The sequence below is a fragment of the Sparus aurata genome, chromosome 22 (assembly GCF_900880675.1).
Source record: "Sparus aurata chromosome 22, fSpaAur1.1, whole genome shotgun sequence".
Classification (NCBI taxonomy): Eukaryota; Metazoa; Chordata; class Actinopteri; order Spariformes; family Sparidae; genus Sparus; species Sparus aurata.
This window is the reverse complement of record NC_044208.1, coordinates 393482-409989: the sequence shown is the minus strand read 5'-3', so window position 1 is coordinate 409989 and position 16508 is coordinate 393482. Positions and strand designations below refer to the sequence as shown.

General features: G+C 42.1%; 1 protein-coding gene across 5 annotated transcripts in view; it reads left to right on the top strand.

Annotated features, from left to right (window-relative positions):
- Positions 1-16508, top strand: part of rev3l (REV3 like, DNA directed polymerase zeta catalytic subunit) — a 180158-nt gene that overhangs the window by 63427 nt on the left and 100223 nt on the right. For all 5 annotated transcript variants that reach the window (XM_030405547.1, XM_030405548.1, XM_030405546.1 and 2 more), the window contains exons 2-3: positions 14751-14940; positions 15082-15156. In XM_030405547.1, coding sequence (XP_030261407.1) covers positions 14751-14940; positions 15082-15156 — 265 coding nt within the window. The remainder of the gene's footprint in view (positions 1-14750; positions 14941-15081; positions 15157-16508) is intronic.

The window sequence follows — 16508 nt, the reverse complement described above, 5'->3', positions numbered from 1 at the left end:
TGCCAAATTTCAAGTCAATGTGTGTGCTTCTACATCAACAAACGGTACTGTAATACCATTATAGTCCGTGAAAGTATTTGCACCCCTGATATTGAACTGCTGACTATCGCTCTCCACCCGTACTACTTGCCTCGGGAGTTCCAACAGCTGTTTTTCACTGTTGTTTACATTCACCCACGGGCCAACACTTTCTGCAGCTACCCAGCCGATAGCTGATGTCACACAGAGGCTGGACTCGATCTGCCCAGACGCTCCAAAATGTATTCTTGGAGATTTTAACCACTGCAAGCTGGACAGAACTTTAAAAACATATGAACAATATGTGTCTTGCGCCACTACACAAAACTACTCAATGATTGATCTGTGTTATGGTTCTGTGGGCAGTGCTTATAAATCTCTGCCTATGCCTTTCTTCGGCGCTTCATACCATAACAGTGTGTTTCTTGAACCTGTGTATAAACCTTCCTTCAAGCACTTCCAGCCAGTGGAGACAACTGTGAAATGTTGGTCTAAGGACAGTATCTCAGCCCTCCAGACATATTTTGAATGCACAAGCTGGAATGTTTTTTTCGATACTGTTGAAGACATAAATTAACTGACTGATACAATCTCTTCTTATATCCATTCTGCGTGGACTCAGTTGTTCCAACCAAAAAGCTAATTAGATATCCAAATAACAAGCCTTGGATACTTGGAACTTAAATCAATCATAAATAAAAAGAAACGGACCTACTTCACAGGGGATCCCCAGGAGAGGAAGATGGCCTCTAGAGAAGTGCGTAATGAAATAAGGAAAGCTAAAGCAAAATATAGGGAAATTTAGTTGCAGTACACTAGTGGCAATCTCCAGGCAGCCTGGCATGGTATTAAAACCATGGCATCCATTAATCAGTATGCTAATGATGAAAAACCACCTATCAGCCTGAATGGGATAGATGATTTAGACCTGCCGGATGCTTTTATCTCTTTTTTTTTCTCGTTTTGAGATAGCTGACTATTCGGACAATGTCTTCTTGCTTAAAAGTTCATTGGTACCTCAGAATGTTATTGTGATATCACAGGAATGTGTGACAAATTTACTTAAAAAGGTGAATATGAGGAAATCTGCAGGCCCCGATGCCATCTGCGGACGCACACTGCGTTACTGTGCCGCGCAGCTCAGTGAGGCTTTTTCCAAACTTTTTCAAATGTGTGCTGAATGCGGCCAGATACCAACAATTTGGAAAACCTCCACCATAGTGCCTATTGCCAAATCTAGAAATGTCAAGGAGCCAAGTGACTTCAGACCAGTTGCACTTACGTCACTTGTCATTAAGATTTTTTACGAAAAGGTTATAAAAGATAAGATGGTCTCTCTTACAGATGGAAAATTAGACCCCTTACAGTTTGCTTATCAAGCTGGTAAGGGTGTCGATGATGCAAAACTCTTCATCCTAGATAAAGTGTACAAGCACCTAGAGCAGGGGTACTCAAATACAAATCTTAAAGGGCCACAAAGATTTTTTTCAATGACTCAAAGGTCCATGTGTTGAGGTCGGTCAGGCCACATGCAATAATACTGTAATATTCAAAACAAAATGTACTTTTCATTCTAAACAACAAAATACGAACTAAAATAAAATGTAATTTCCATTTTAACATAAATTAAAATACATCGTTGAATATTTCCTCTTTTTGTTTGCCTTCAAACATTGTGTCCATCACTTCAGTCATGCATTATTTTATTTCATTGTGACATAGATGTGACAAGAATCCTGCTTGCAGCTTGATATGACGATTTCAGTGCATTTATTTGTGTTGTGCTCATCTCTGAATTTTGAGGAAATGTCTCATTTCCTATGCTTCGTCTCATAACGCTGTTTCAAATTGGAAATCTTCATCACAGCTTCCCTGGCATATTGTAACGCCCCTTGTGGACTGTGGCGCAATGACTCTTGGGTATTCTGTTGGTGTTGGTGTAATTATGGTTCATGAATGTGTTTGTGAATAAGATGATATGTAAGATGGTTGTGGGTTAATTCACGTCATTTGTTCTGTGATTTAATGGTGTTGAGTTTTAACAAGGATGATAAAAATGTTGGCACCGTGAGTAAAAGGGTGTTTGCCGGGAGAAACTCCCCGTCCATTACACTTCTTGTGAAAATATATGATGAGACTTGCTGATACCTGTTAAACAACGTAAGTGTGTGTTATTGCAGCACCGTCAGATCCGTGGGTCGTGTCCTGGTTGGAGGAAGAATGAATGCAAATTTTAAGTTCCTACTTCTATGAGTGGCCGATTTTCACTGTCCACTTTGTTATAGCAGTTTACTTGGAAAACGCCATTTCAAACTCTTACCACTGGCGAAATATGAATACGCGAACTGCTCCGAAAACGAAAATGAAAGTTAAAAGTTGCGATCGCAGCGGTGAGTGACCCAGCTGTATGTGTATCGTTGGCATGAAGACAAGTCCTGGTGTACAGTGCTGACCCAACCAAAACACATGATGAAGGAATAACAGTTCGGGGGCCACAAACAGGAGGCCGGCGGGCTATTGAGGACCGCTGACCTAGAGAAACCAAAATCCCATGCAAGGATTTTATTTGCCGATTTTTCTTCTGCTTTTAATAAGATGCAGCCTCATATTTTAATTGACCACCTTGCATCCTATTTTAAGCTACCAGATCAGCTTTCAGTGCTGCTTTTAGACTTTCTTACAAACAGAATCCAGCAGGTGTTGGTGAATGGACGCATGTCCAGGATCAGGCTTTCAAACACAGGCTCACCCCAGGGCTGCGTCCTGTCACCCTTACTTTTTATTATGTACACAGACAGCTGTAGAACGTCACAAGAGGGCAGCTACCTTGTAAAATTCTCAGATGACACTGCCCTTCTGACTCCAGGGCCAAGACTCAGGTCACGGTCAGTCCCTACCTGCTTTTACTAAATGGTGCGACGATCATCACTTGGATCTCAATGGGTCAAAAACTAAGGAACTGATCATTGACTTTAGGCAAAGTCAGGACACACCAATAGCAAGCACCATCTAGGGATGGGTACCGAATTCGGTACTTTTATTGGTACCGACCGAATTCCCCCCGAAGTACCGAGTATCGATTCACGTGAAGTCAATCGGTACCACATTTCGGTACCTGAACACACCTTCACGGGCGTCAGTTAGAGCGGAAGTACGGTATGGACGGGACAGGGACTGAACGTAAAGTACGTTGCATTCTCTGTCAGAAAGACAACAAATTTGTCTTCAAAATAAGAGCTTTACATTGCACCCCATTGGAGTTTAGAACTGGGTTCTTAGCGGTGGCTTTTAATTTGAAAGTAGTATAAGCTTGGTGCTACGACACAAGCGGACAACGAAGACAGCTACAGAGACCTAGGAGACGCTAGCATCTCCTGGATCTCTCAGCGGCTGTCCAGTTGCTCATCTTGACGTCCGCGGATAAAGTGATGGACTGACTGCTGTGATCAGCTGTTTCCTGGTTTTGAAACTCCCCGGCTGTGGGTCGCACCATAGACATATATACAAAGACGCCTCATTGAGCGCTGGACCGTATGTCAACGTCGCCGCCATGGGAGGAGGCAGCTCAGCCCCGTGAACTAATACGAGTCAATGAAGTGAACTTTATAAAGCTCACTTCTACAAAGTGCCATAAGTTAATAAGTTAATTCAGGAAACGGATACGAACCAAAAACAACGTAACGTTCTCTGATGACTATAAACATTAACTACTTCTTATATGTTCAGTCTACAGGTCCACACCAAACCACAATATGTATTTTTATATTGTTTAACAAGTGTTTATAGCTGCTAATGTATGTAACACTGTTACTGTGATTATACATGACAGTTAAATATTTAATCTGTGTCTATAATAACCAGATCCTGACATGTAAATGTGACATCTACCATACTGTCAACTTGTTTAATTAAATTTAAGTTTAAATAACTGACTTCATAATATATGAATCAGAATCAGAAATACTTAATTGATGCCCGACGAGAAACTGCAGCGTTACAGATGCTCCCATTCAAAGTCAAGAATATGCAGAAAAATACTACTACTACTACTACTACTACTACTACTACTAATAATAATAATAATAATAATAATAATAATAATAATAATAATAATAATAATAATAATAATAATAATAATAATAATTAAAACTATATATGGTGCGTATTTATAATAGTAGCCCACTGCAACTTTACTCTTTTTTTTACTATAATTAAATGTTATTTTATACAATATCATATGTTATAATGTTCTTTCATGGAGTATATCTCTATACTGCTGAAAAAAAGAAAGCAGGCTCACTGCTGCTGCAGTTTATCTTGATTTGCTGACTTTGTTAATTTTTTGTCGCAATGATTATTATTAGTACTTAGATCATCAAAAATTAAGCATAATGTGACCATGGATAGACACTTAAACAAATATTCAAAATTCAGAAGTTTTTACAATTTTTTTTATATACAAAATAATTTTAATTACCACATATAGGCAAAAAAGTACCGAAAACAGGTACCGATATATATATATATATATATATATATATATATATATATATATATATATATATATATATATATATATATATATATATATATATATATATATATATATATATATATATATATATATATATATATATATATATATATATATATATATATATATATATATATACCGATTCGCAGGTACCGAGTATTGGTACCGTATCGGTTCAAATGTGAAAGGAGACTCATAGAGACTGAGATGACGCTCATCATCAGGCAGACAGCACTGTGGTCTGACTCCACCACAGTGCTGGAGTGGCTCCAATCAGACTCCTGTAGATACAAGGTCTTTGTTGGAACCTGTGTGTCAGAGATACAGGAGCTGACTGACCGTCTGGCTTAGCAGTATGTGGACACCCATAATAATTCAGCAGACAACATAATTAAAGGGAAGCCACTGTTGGATTTGGCAGGGCTTGGTCGTTGGGGCCAAGGGCCCCCGTTCCTCAAGCAGAGTGCTGAACACTGGCCAAAGAAGCCAGAGAAGGCAACATAAGTGGGCTCCTCAGAGTTGAAAGGCATCACCTTCTGCTGCTTCACAGCAGTACAGTCTGACCACAGTCTCCCTGATGCCTCTCAATTCAGTATGTGGAAAGAGTTGGTAAAAGCAACTCAACAAGCACATCAGGCTCAAGGGATGGCATTAGACTCAGGGCACAGCCGACCCATCAGTCACAGAGATGCCGAGATCCTACTGTCGAGGGGGTGTCAAGCTCATAGCTTCCTAGAAGAAGTTACTGCCCTCAAAGTGTAGAAACCTGTGCTAAATCACAGTCTTCTGGCCAGCCTTGCTCCAGAATGGGACCCTTCAACATGCCTGCTCCAGGTCGGAGGGAGGCTTCAAAGGTTGCATAACCCAAACATAGGAGAGATCCATCCTATTGTGCTAGATCCAAGGCACCCAGCAACAAAGCTTCTCATCAAAGACCTGGATGAACATCTGCTGCAATCAGGCACAGAGCGTTTAACCCTCCAAATGCTTCTCACTTCGGTGGAGCATGGGAGAGGGAAGTTCGTTCTATCAAGACCGGTCTCCAAGTGGCGGTGAGTTGCTAAACAGTTTCTGAAGACATCCTATACACAACCTTAGTGGAATTGGAGGGGATCTTGAACTCGAAACCGCTAGGGTATGTGTCAGCTGACATCGCCGACCCTGATCCCATCAGGCCTTATATGCTGCTCATCGGGCGGCAGGATGCTGTGCTTCCTCAAGTAGCCCATGTCCCAGCAGACATGGGGCGGCGGAGATGGCGTTACTGTCAGATGCTTGTTGACCAGTTTTGGAACCAGTTCACCCGGAGCTACTTGCCTGCCCTTCAGGCACGACAGAAGTGGCAGAAGTCATCGGGTAACTTAGCTGTTGATTCAGTCGTCCTGATCATTGACCCATCACTCCCCAGAGCTCCCTATCGGGAGGGTTGTTAAAACAGTCACCAGGCAGGATGGACGTATTAGAACAGCAGAGGTGCTGGTAAAGGGAAAAGTCTACACAAGACCAGTTGCTCGCCTGATTCAGCTCCCTGCCTTTGAGGATGATATCAAAGACCTTTTGAAGAATTCCTAATCTTTCGCATTTGTTGCTCAAATGTGGGGGTGGCTGTTGTGAATTCTTCATGTTCAGAGACATTTATGTTGACTTTTATTTTTGAAATTTTGAAATTTTCTGTGTTAAGTGCATTCGTTGTGCATTCATAACGTTGTTCAGAAGTTGTTTACATAATTAGCCTATTAAGATATTAGCCTTGTTTAAGCTAACTGACTAGCTAACTGCCCTCAGTAGTGTGAGCACAGTTAATGTTTATTATTCACATGTTAATGCGCAGACCTCATTTATTTTCCTTAAGTGCCTTCAGTTAAGGTCTGTTAATACTAATTAAGAAGGAGTAATAACTCAAACATGTATGCTTTGTTTTCTGTTTAATCCAGCAACTAAATCATTATGCATCACTGTACTGCGTCAGTAAAGAGCCTAAACTCAACTGATGACTGATGTGTGTTCTCTGACCGGAGTCCATTGCGGGCAATTTCTCCACACACCAGTTTCAGAGGTCTAATCCTTAACACAAACACTGATTTTATTAACCTTTGTGTCCCTCAGCACAATCACAGACAGATTTTTACATTTGACTGTTTCTCCTCTAAATGCAGCACTCTCTAATACCCCTTACCCACCTGGTACAAAATGCCTACTATGGGTACAGTTCCCTAACACTCCTGCCTCAGATGGCTCTACAGGAGTCCCAGGTGTTATTTGGAAACGCAACACCCAGGTGGACATGCTAATTTTTGCCACTTTTACAGCCCGGTGCTATGAAGTGTCTTGTTTACCTGCGTTTTGCACACACATTTTGGTATAAAATGGTATGACTTGAGGTCTTAAACTTGAGGTCTTAAACTCCATACACAGACTAGCCAGCCATAATACATAAGTAGCCAGCCGGGGGGGGGGGGGGGGGGTACGATCTTATATACTGGTCTTAAATGTAATAATAATAATAATAATAATGTTACATTATTATTATTATTATTAGCCTAAGTGTAGAACAGGTGATGCAGGCAGCCTATATTAATTTCTCAGACATTTGCTCTATTATTATTATTATTAATATTATTATTATTATTATTATTATCAGCATCAATATCTACTCTATATATTATATTATTATTATTACAAAATATCGCATCTTCTTTTATTCATTAGTGTAAGTATGCCAGACGCTAATGCACCAATAAAAACTGTGATTTGCGCACTGAAAATAATGAATAATAGGCTATACAAGCTCACATAATATTGCATCATGAGGCGTTCTGGGCTTGTAAATATCTTATTGTCGGTGCATGACACCTTCACAGTCTGCAGTGGTGGCTACACAATTAAACACTCAGTGAACGTTTCTCCCTTAGCAACTAATGAAAATACACTCTTAGAGTCCGTTTGGTTTCATTTGTACAACCGACAGTGTTTTTTGATGCCAGCACGTGTCGCAGGTATTGCTAAATGGACGCTGGAAGAGAAGAGTGGATTACCGGTGACAAAATAAGCGTATTATGGTGAGCCCTGCTTCTTGCCTCCGACGGCCGACACACTGACTCCGCTGAGTGCGTGCGCACACACACCGCGTGTCGGGGCCGCGGATGAGTTTCTCTCCCTTGTGATCAATGAAGTCGGCGATGATCGGAGTAGTTTGTGATTATTATCAGTACAAGCACAGCGAATCACAATTTTAATGAGTGCGGTTCAGTTTGACATTATTGTCAGTCTGTTAGAAAAACATTTAACTTTATTAAAATCGAAAAATAATAGTCATTAAAGTAGCCGGCTGGAGTTAACTGTGTAGTCGGCTATATGGCCGGCAGCCGGCGCTTGTGGAAAGCACTGCTGGTTACCAGGCAGGCCAGCTGACAGAGGAAACAGACTTCACTGCCAAGCAAAAGTTAGCAGCATGACTCATAACTGCTGACTGTCTGCTCTGATCCTAGGAAACCATGCCTTGTCAGAGCAGTGTCACTTCTGTGATGTCACTCACACAGGTGTTTGCACTAATGCTGACTAGACTCCAGTTTATGCTACAGGCTGTATACTAAGCATGTTATTGTGCTTATAATGTTGTAGTGTTATGTGTGGATGGGTGATATCATTCTACCAAGAATGGGTGCTTCTGTTATTTATATGCGAAATTTGCCTGTAGTAATAGTAGCATGGCCAACTGTTGGCTGACTTACTTACCCAGCTGGGGTGTGGGGTTGTAGCTTCCTCTTGTGCTGCTGTGCAGATCACCATAAGGAAGTGTGAGGAGGGAGATGAAGAGACTGAGAGGCCGTCCACACTAAAATGCTCTTTTGCGAAAATGCATGTTTTGTATCGTTTTGGCCGACCATCCACATGTATCCTGAAAATGCACTTTTTTGAAAACGGGTCTCAGGGTGGAAAAATCTGAAAATGCAGTCCTTCCGTTCTCATGTGGACAGCGAATCTGCATACTTTCCGAAACAATGACGCCATCGCCCCACCCCTCGACCTCTAGCCTCCGACCTCTGAACCCCGCGACCTCTCATAACAACAACAACAACAACAACAACAACAACAACAACAATGGCGGACTACATGCTCGTGTTTGTGTCGCAGAAGATATTGAGCCTTTCTTGCAACTTACTCGCCTTGTAGTTGAGTGTGAGTCGCAGCAGCAGTTCGACCGCATTAGCGGTCCACGCGATTCTGGTTTCATGGCACTAGCCATTTTCGTCTTCTTCTTGTGTTCGGTTTCTCGTTCTACTGTCTGTTTGTTTACAGCGCGCAAGCTTTGTGCGCTTGCTCCGTCTCTTCTTCTCCATTTTTGGTGAATTTCAATCGTCACCTATAGGCCTGGAATATGGACTACAGCGTTTTCGGTCCTTTTCAGTGGATCCGTATGGACGCAAATATTCTTTAAACGATGCAGAGAATACGCAGGAAAAAAAGATTGTTTTCTTACGTGTGGATGAGTCCTGAGGGAGGCACCTGGTAGAGTGGACCTCCTCCACCTCAGTTCTCCTCCCACCAGAGCGAAGGGCCTGGAAGCTGTCACAGCCCCTATCATTCACAAATCCTCTAGCAGGAAAGAAGCATGTGACAGGGGAGAAGAGAGAAAAATGTTCCCAGCTGCGGGTTGTTGTAGGGTATAAGGTGGCCTTACCAGACCACTGTGTCTGAAATGTGATCTGGTCAAGTGTATGCAATTTTCATTCACTATGAATTCTCAAGAGAATACATACATCTGATCTTGCTGGTGCTTTGTGTTTGGTGTGATTCATTGTACTTTCTGGTGCATTAAAGTGCTAATCTAAAAAAGGCTATGTGTGGAGGAATTTACTCAATATACCATCATGCAGATCAATTTATAGATTCATAATGTCAGTTTCAGAAAGCTCTTGGCTAATTGGCCAGTCTCTGGTTTGACAACATGACAGTGATGAGCCATCCAACTGCAGCAGCAGATGTTCTCTTTGAAAGGTGAAGCAAATTTTGTTCAGTCCATACAAAACGCACTGTTCTCTGCACTGCCTCTTCAATCACACCCAAACATGTACACCCTCTGTCTTTATCACTCTTATGCTGTCTGCATTGTATTCCTTTTTTATTTTCACTCTCTTTCCTCTTTTCTTTCTCATCCACATCCACATATCCACATACGCTGTCATTATCATCTTTCCACACTTTAATTGACTCTTTTGCTTTCTTAGACTTTCTCCCTCCATCTCTCTTTCTTTGGCCTGACCAGCTGGGTGGAAAGAATCACTTGTTTATCTCTCCTGCTGGCTTTCAGGGGCTTCTGCTTTGCTGTTGCCTAGCAACTGCAGCCAAAGCTGTGTGTGTGTGTGGTGTTGGTGGTGGGGGGGGGGGGGGGGGGGTTATCCCCACTTAAATTGCCTACTGCCTACACCCATTCATCATCATCCATTCATCATCCTTGTTTCAACTGTCTTCAAATATGAATGCATTCACATTTGTATTATATTAAAGCTGCGCAATTAATCCAAATACAATCGAATTATGATAATCCCTCCCACTAATCGTGAATCATATTGCAATCATAATATCTGTGTAAATAACCACTATGATTTTTGACTATATCATGCAGCCCTAAATAATAACTTTACTTGTTTGAAACTAAAGAAACATAGTTGTGAATAGTTACATTTAAGATTGCGTTTAAGAAGCAAAATAGGCTTCTTGTTGGTGTAAGGAGAAGATTGTGTGATTAGCTTATGAAAGCATAATAACCACTAAAAACTGGCAGTTATTGATTGAAGTATTTCAAACCTCTTTCTAGGGCTGCAAAATTATGGCAAAAATCATAATCACGATTATTTTGATTGATATTGCAATCAATATTATTAAAGATGATGATTAATTGATTTGAGAACAAGCACTTATTGAACTTTGAACTCTGGTATTTCTTTTAATATGATAAGTTTGACCTGAAAAACAAGAAAAATGCAAATAAATAAGAGAAAAATATATCAATAAAATGAATTCATTCAGGGGTTCTCAAACTTTTGCAAGCTGGGCCCCCCCAAAGCTTGTTCATTGCAGTTGCCCCCCCCCCCCTCCTCTTCCCCCCCACAGGCCGTCAGGGGCCCATGAAGGAAGAAGAAGAAAAAAAAGAAAAAAACAACTGTCCAGAATTGCCACAGGCCCTTTTTTTGTGAATGAAATAGCTGGGGGCGGGTCGTTAAGGTAACGCTGAGTGGCCTTGATGCCTGTCAGTCATGATGAGTCGCGTCTCGTCACCTCTCTGATGTGTCTGCAGCTGAGCACTGTGATGCATGTTTCTCTCCCCGGCCGGGAGAGTTATCATACCGTAAAATACCATATAACAGACCAGGCGTTTATTTGGGATCAGGCGGCAATTTGGGACAGGCTTTTAATTCCTTCCTCACAAAATCCTGGATGATAATGTCACAAACTTCGCCAACTTCTCTGTGAATTCTCTGGCATCCTTCTGCAAGTGAAGTTGTTGCGGCGGAGGAAATGATTCAGCCAACCAGCCCTCGCTGAAAACTCCTCATCTCTGCTGTCACTCACGGTGGCGTACATTTGTTTCCTCCTGATCATTTTGCGGGACACTCTCTCTTGGCGTGCCCGTTTGCTGATAACTAATTCCCGCATGTTTATCTCAGGCTCCTCACTAGCCTTCTTCCTCCCTCTAGCAGGCAGCCTGGCCCTGTTGCTGTCCTCCTCGGACAGATGCTGAAGCTCAGCTTGATTTTTTTCGCCCATCTCTCACTCTCTTGGGGTCGACAGAGAAACGGAGAGTTTTCCTCTGCATATTTTACAACAGAGCCATGGCGATCATCAATGTGATACTGACTGACAGAAAGCAAGAACAATATGTGAAAAAGGCGAAGAACAAAAACGTGCAGTGTCAGTGGTCACGTCTTCTTCCTTGTTTTAAAAAAAAATAATAATAATTAGATCCGGCATTTATTTGGAACCGGCAGTTATTTATCAAAATATACACCTGCACCCGGAGTTTAAAGGGGACCCTGCGGTGAATTGAAACCCGGCTATTAGTTGGTAATATACGGTACATTTACACCCCGCTCTGTTCGCCAGGGCAGGAACGGCGGCGGCCATGCGCATCCGCGATTCATTTGCAGCCTGGACACGGAGTGCTGTGTGTCTCCTCTCTGCTTTGACGGCAGGCTGGGACTGCTGCGTGAGGCTACTGAGGGACTGACCGCCTGTGAGTGCTTTTGGACGGGAGAGGGACTCACGGCAGCACCCGCTGCTCGTTGAGCACAGTAACTGCAGAGTGATACGTGCTTTTAAGTCAGAGTCTCCAAACACCACAAAAGTCTCCAGTAAAAGTCGCTAGATTTGTCAGTAGTCGCTTTTGACAAAAAAAGTCGCCAGAAGGATGATTTGTTTGTGTGTTATAATAGTCCAACCACTTGCATTTCGACTCTCCCCTCTGAGAGAGTGTCCGTGCCCCCCCAGGGGGGCGGGCCCCACCGGTTGAGAACCACTGAATTGGATAATATGTAAAAGTAAAAACTAAACACTATCTCGGTGCGGCTCGACCATAGGTCCATTGTGATGGCAAATATATAATGCTGTTGACACTTCTCTTGCAACTTTTCCGCGGCATTCATCATAAATGGCAGGCAGTGCAATTCTGCTGATATGGTGACGTGATGGTAACACATACCGCTTGTCCAATGTGTTAATCAGTTTATTGAACCCCGGGTCACTAACGGTGTTGATAGGGCACATGTCTTTGTCAATCATGTATGTGACGGCATCCGTTATTTCTTTAAGCCTGTGGGAGCTGGGTGGATATGCGGTGGCATTGTGAAGTGTGTCCTTAATTGAGCACTGTGTGGCGGTGGCAGGAGTCGAGGAGCTTTTCATTTTTGAGTTTTTTTGTTCCTTCACTGCTTGGTCATATATTACTCTGTGTGTGGACTTTAAATGGTTAAATAAATTGGTGGTGTTCCCTTGAGGTGCAGACGTGACGTATCTTGCACAGTATCTTCATTTGTTCCGAGTCAGACTCCTCGAAACCGAAGTGTTTCAACACCACAGAATTCGCTTTACCTTTCTTCCCGACCAAAGGCTGCATTTCTGCCATCTTCTACCGTCATCTTCTACACGTTTTTCGCTAAAAACGAAAATCTTCAGACGGGGGCGGGGCGGAGCTGAGTGCACAGGTGGAGATGGAAGGGTTCGCTGCATTTACCACACAAGACACGGCGTGCGACAGAATGATCGTATTATTAAGATTATCATGTTTTCATGATCGAAGGAAGCCGAAATCGAAATTGAAATTCAATTAATCGCCCAGCCCTACCTCTTTCCCCATTCAAAGATGGACACAGCCTACCTTGTGATGCATGCAGGTTGCTTGGATCGACACAGCAATAAGGATGGGTTTTGAGGCTTGATGGCTCATTCTGCTCAGAATTACCAGACTCTGCTTAAAGGGATAGTTTGTGTTTTTTGAAGTGGGGTCATATAAAGTACATAGCTGTAGTCGATCTGTTTCCTACCGTAATCACCGATCAGCGCAGCCTCAGTTTGGAGAAGTAGAGAGCTGCTCCAGCCCAGACGCTCAGCTTTGTACTGCAGTGAACGAGTCCAGAGAAAAAGCGAAATTTAACCACCTAAAACAAGGCTCACCTAAAAAAATCTATAACAGTTCAAGTGTACGTTGTATAGAGAAAATTCACACCGCTTTATATCGCAGTCAGACCGGCCTTTCTTTTGGCACTACATTTTCTCAACCGTAGAACCTCCATATCCCTATGCATTAGCGCAACTGGGCAACAGGTGATCTGCGAGCAGCGAAATACAGAGTGAGGCCCAGCTGCTGGACGAGAGGTTTACTATCGATGAAAACGAAAACTTAACAGACCGTAGAACCTCAATATCCCTACGCATTAGCGCAACTGCGTAGGGATACGGAGGTTCTGCGGTTGAGAAAATGTAGTGCCAAAAGAAAGGCCGGTCTGACTTTTTTTTAGGTGAGCCTTGTTTTAGGTGGTTAAATTTCCCTTTGCATCTGGACTCCGTTCACTGCCGTACAAAGCTGAGCGTCTGGGCTGGAGCAGCTCTCTGCTTCTCCAAACTGAGGCTGCGCTGATCGGTGATTACGGTAGGGAACAGATCAACTTTAGATATGTACTTTATACCCTTATAACCCTTTCCTAAATGTAATATTTCATAGCACTGCCCTCAATGAGCATGGCATTCAGATGACATTTCAGTATTTTTTTTCCCAAGGATGGAAAGGATTGGGGAGGCAGGCATGTCTCTGGGCATGTGCAGGCAGGCAAGTCCAGCTCATGCTCAACACTGCCTCCTCCTGTCTGTCTGTCTATCAGCTTGTCTATCAGCCTGTCTGTCAGTCACTGGTGCAGGGGAGTCAGAAGTGACCTCAGCACCCTCAGCCTTTGTTAACTTCATGTTGACCTGACTGTTCTTCTCTCTTATGCAGTAAAGAGTCTTTGTGTTTCCAGCTTTCTAATTGTGAATTGTGGTTTCTTTCTTCCTCTATGACAGTTAATTGACTTTCTTGGGGTTGTGGATTAGATGAGATATTTGAGGACGTCATCTTGGGCTTTGGGAAACACTGCTCAACATGTAATTGACATTTTAGAGACAACTTATCAATTGATTGCGTAAATAATCGTCAGATTAATCGGCAATGGAAATAATCACAAGTTGCAGCCCTAAAGTTATACCAGGTTGGTGACCAGGTGCCAGATAAAATGGGAGCACAGATTGAAGGAAATGCAGTTCTAATATTGGGTTGTACAAACATAACGTGAAGGGAAAACAGTGTCATATTTTGGGTCATACAAGTTGCATGAGAGTGAGATGTTTTTGTTGTTGTAATAGTTGCAAACTCACATCACATCTAGGATCACGCTCACTGAGGACAACATTAGAGTGTGTGTGTGATGCAGTCTGATATCAATGGATGGTAGTAGCTCACTGAGATATTTAAATTCATTTTATTTTCAGTATTTTTGTCTAAGTGAATCAAACCTGAACTGATGATTTGATAATTTTTTTTAAATGTTGTTTTTCCTCCCTTGTCTTTTCAAATTAATACAAAATGAAAGATTTTCACAACAGAGGGTTAAGGAAACAAATATAGGCCTGATCAACAGAGTTCAATAGATTGTTTGTTATTGTGTTGCAGGCCAGAAAACATGTCTCCACCTCCATGGCGTGTTCCCCTACATCTATGTACCATATGATGGCTACAGCCAGCAGCCAGAGCGCTACCTGCGGCAGGTTGCCTTCAGCATCGACAGGGCACTCAACGTTGCAATGGGAAACCCGGCATCCAGCACCCAGCATGTCTTCAAGGTGGTGCTGGTCTCTGGCATGTGAGTACCTCATGATTACCGAAATGATGAGATTGGCACCAAACAGTGTGAAACATGACTGTTATAGTATTTACCCCTTTAATATCCTATTCAGATAGAGTATGCCATTGTATTCAATATGGTCTTTCTCTTGTTTGACAGGCCTTTCTATGGCTACCATGCTAAGGAGAAGCACTTTATGAAGATCTATCTGTACAATCCTCAGATGGTCAAAAGGTAAGGTTACTGCAGATCAATGCACTTTAATGTGAGTAGGACTCATCACAAGCTCCAGTTTGATGTTACTGAAGGCCAGACTGTGTGCGAATGACTCTGCCAAATCACTTAACTGAAATCGATTGCTGTGTTTTCAGTTGTACAAATTGATTGGAAGAATGTGTGTTTGTGTGCATGGAGGCACACAGGTAGACTGGACTATGTGCCAGAGCGACCAGCGGTAGTGGTGAAGATTTGAGCGGAGCTGCTGTGGGTGAGTCACACAGAGGGAGAGAGGAACAGCTAGAGGCTTGAGGAGAGGGCCATATATAACCATGGGATTAGAGAGAGAGATAAAGTTCAGTACAGACTGAAGAAAGAGAAGGAACAAGACAGTAAAGAAAACATATGATTGAGAGAAATGCAGAGAGATTCACGAAATTCATTTATGAAAGAGAAAATACAGCAGCACTAAGTGAAGAAGAGACTGTAGAAGATTAGAAGGAAGAAGAAGAGGAGAGATTGAGTGGCAGGTCTGGCTGCCCTGCATCCCTCGTCAGCCCCTCATCTCTGAACAGTTAGTCAATCAGTCAGTATGGTGCTCTCACCTTTAAAGGGGAAACATGACACCAGGACAGAGCTTAAATGTTCACTCCCAGTTCATCTTTAACTGCCAAGTAGGTTCTGTAAATCAAGGAACTCTGTTGATATTTCTGGAAAAAAGGATGTCCCTTTTTCTGTGTGGACAGATATAAATGAAATGACGGTCTTCATGCATTTTAAATGTCAGTGAATTTGACATTTAATGACAGTTGTATAATGTCTTTTAATGGCCTTTTAATACATACAGCATCACAAATCAACAGCACAAAAATACAAAAACATTTAGCTCTGTCAAGTCTGAGAAAATGACTGATGTGACTCTGACAATCTTGGAAACTTAACATATAGTAAAACTTAGAATGTGTAGTGTGACAGTGTTTACCAGGCAGTTCACTTGTTTCGTGAACATGTGAGCCCTGAAAAAATTTGTAGATATCATAACCATATATAAGTATGTAAGGCGACAGCTGACACTAGATTTTATACAGAAAGAAAGGGAGAAGTGTATTAGTCTATATGGGTAACATTCCAGGCTAACGAAGAGGCTGACAGCTGAAACTATGATAAATGTAATTGTGAAAGTGAATGAAAGTGTAACATTTTGTAACATATGAGAATATCTTCTAATGTAAATGTGTGTTTGCTCATGTTCATAAAACAGAAACATGTAGTATTAAAGAAAAACAAACTTCTTATTCTGCCACTTCTGCCAGAACACTTGGCAGCATCCAGGGCATTGCCCCATCAAATTCAATCAAACACGCCTTCCT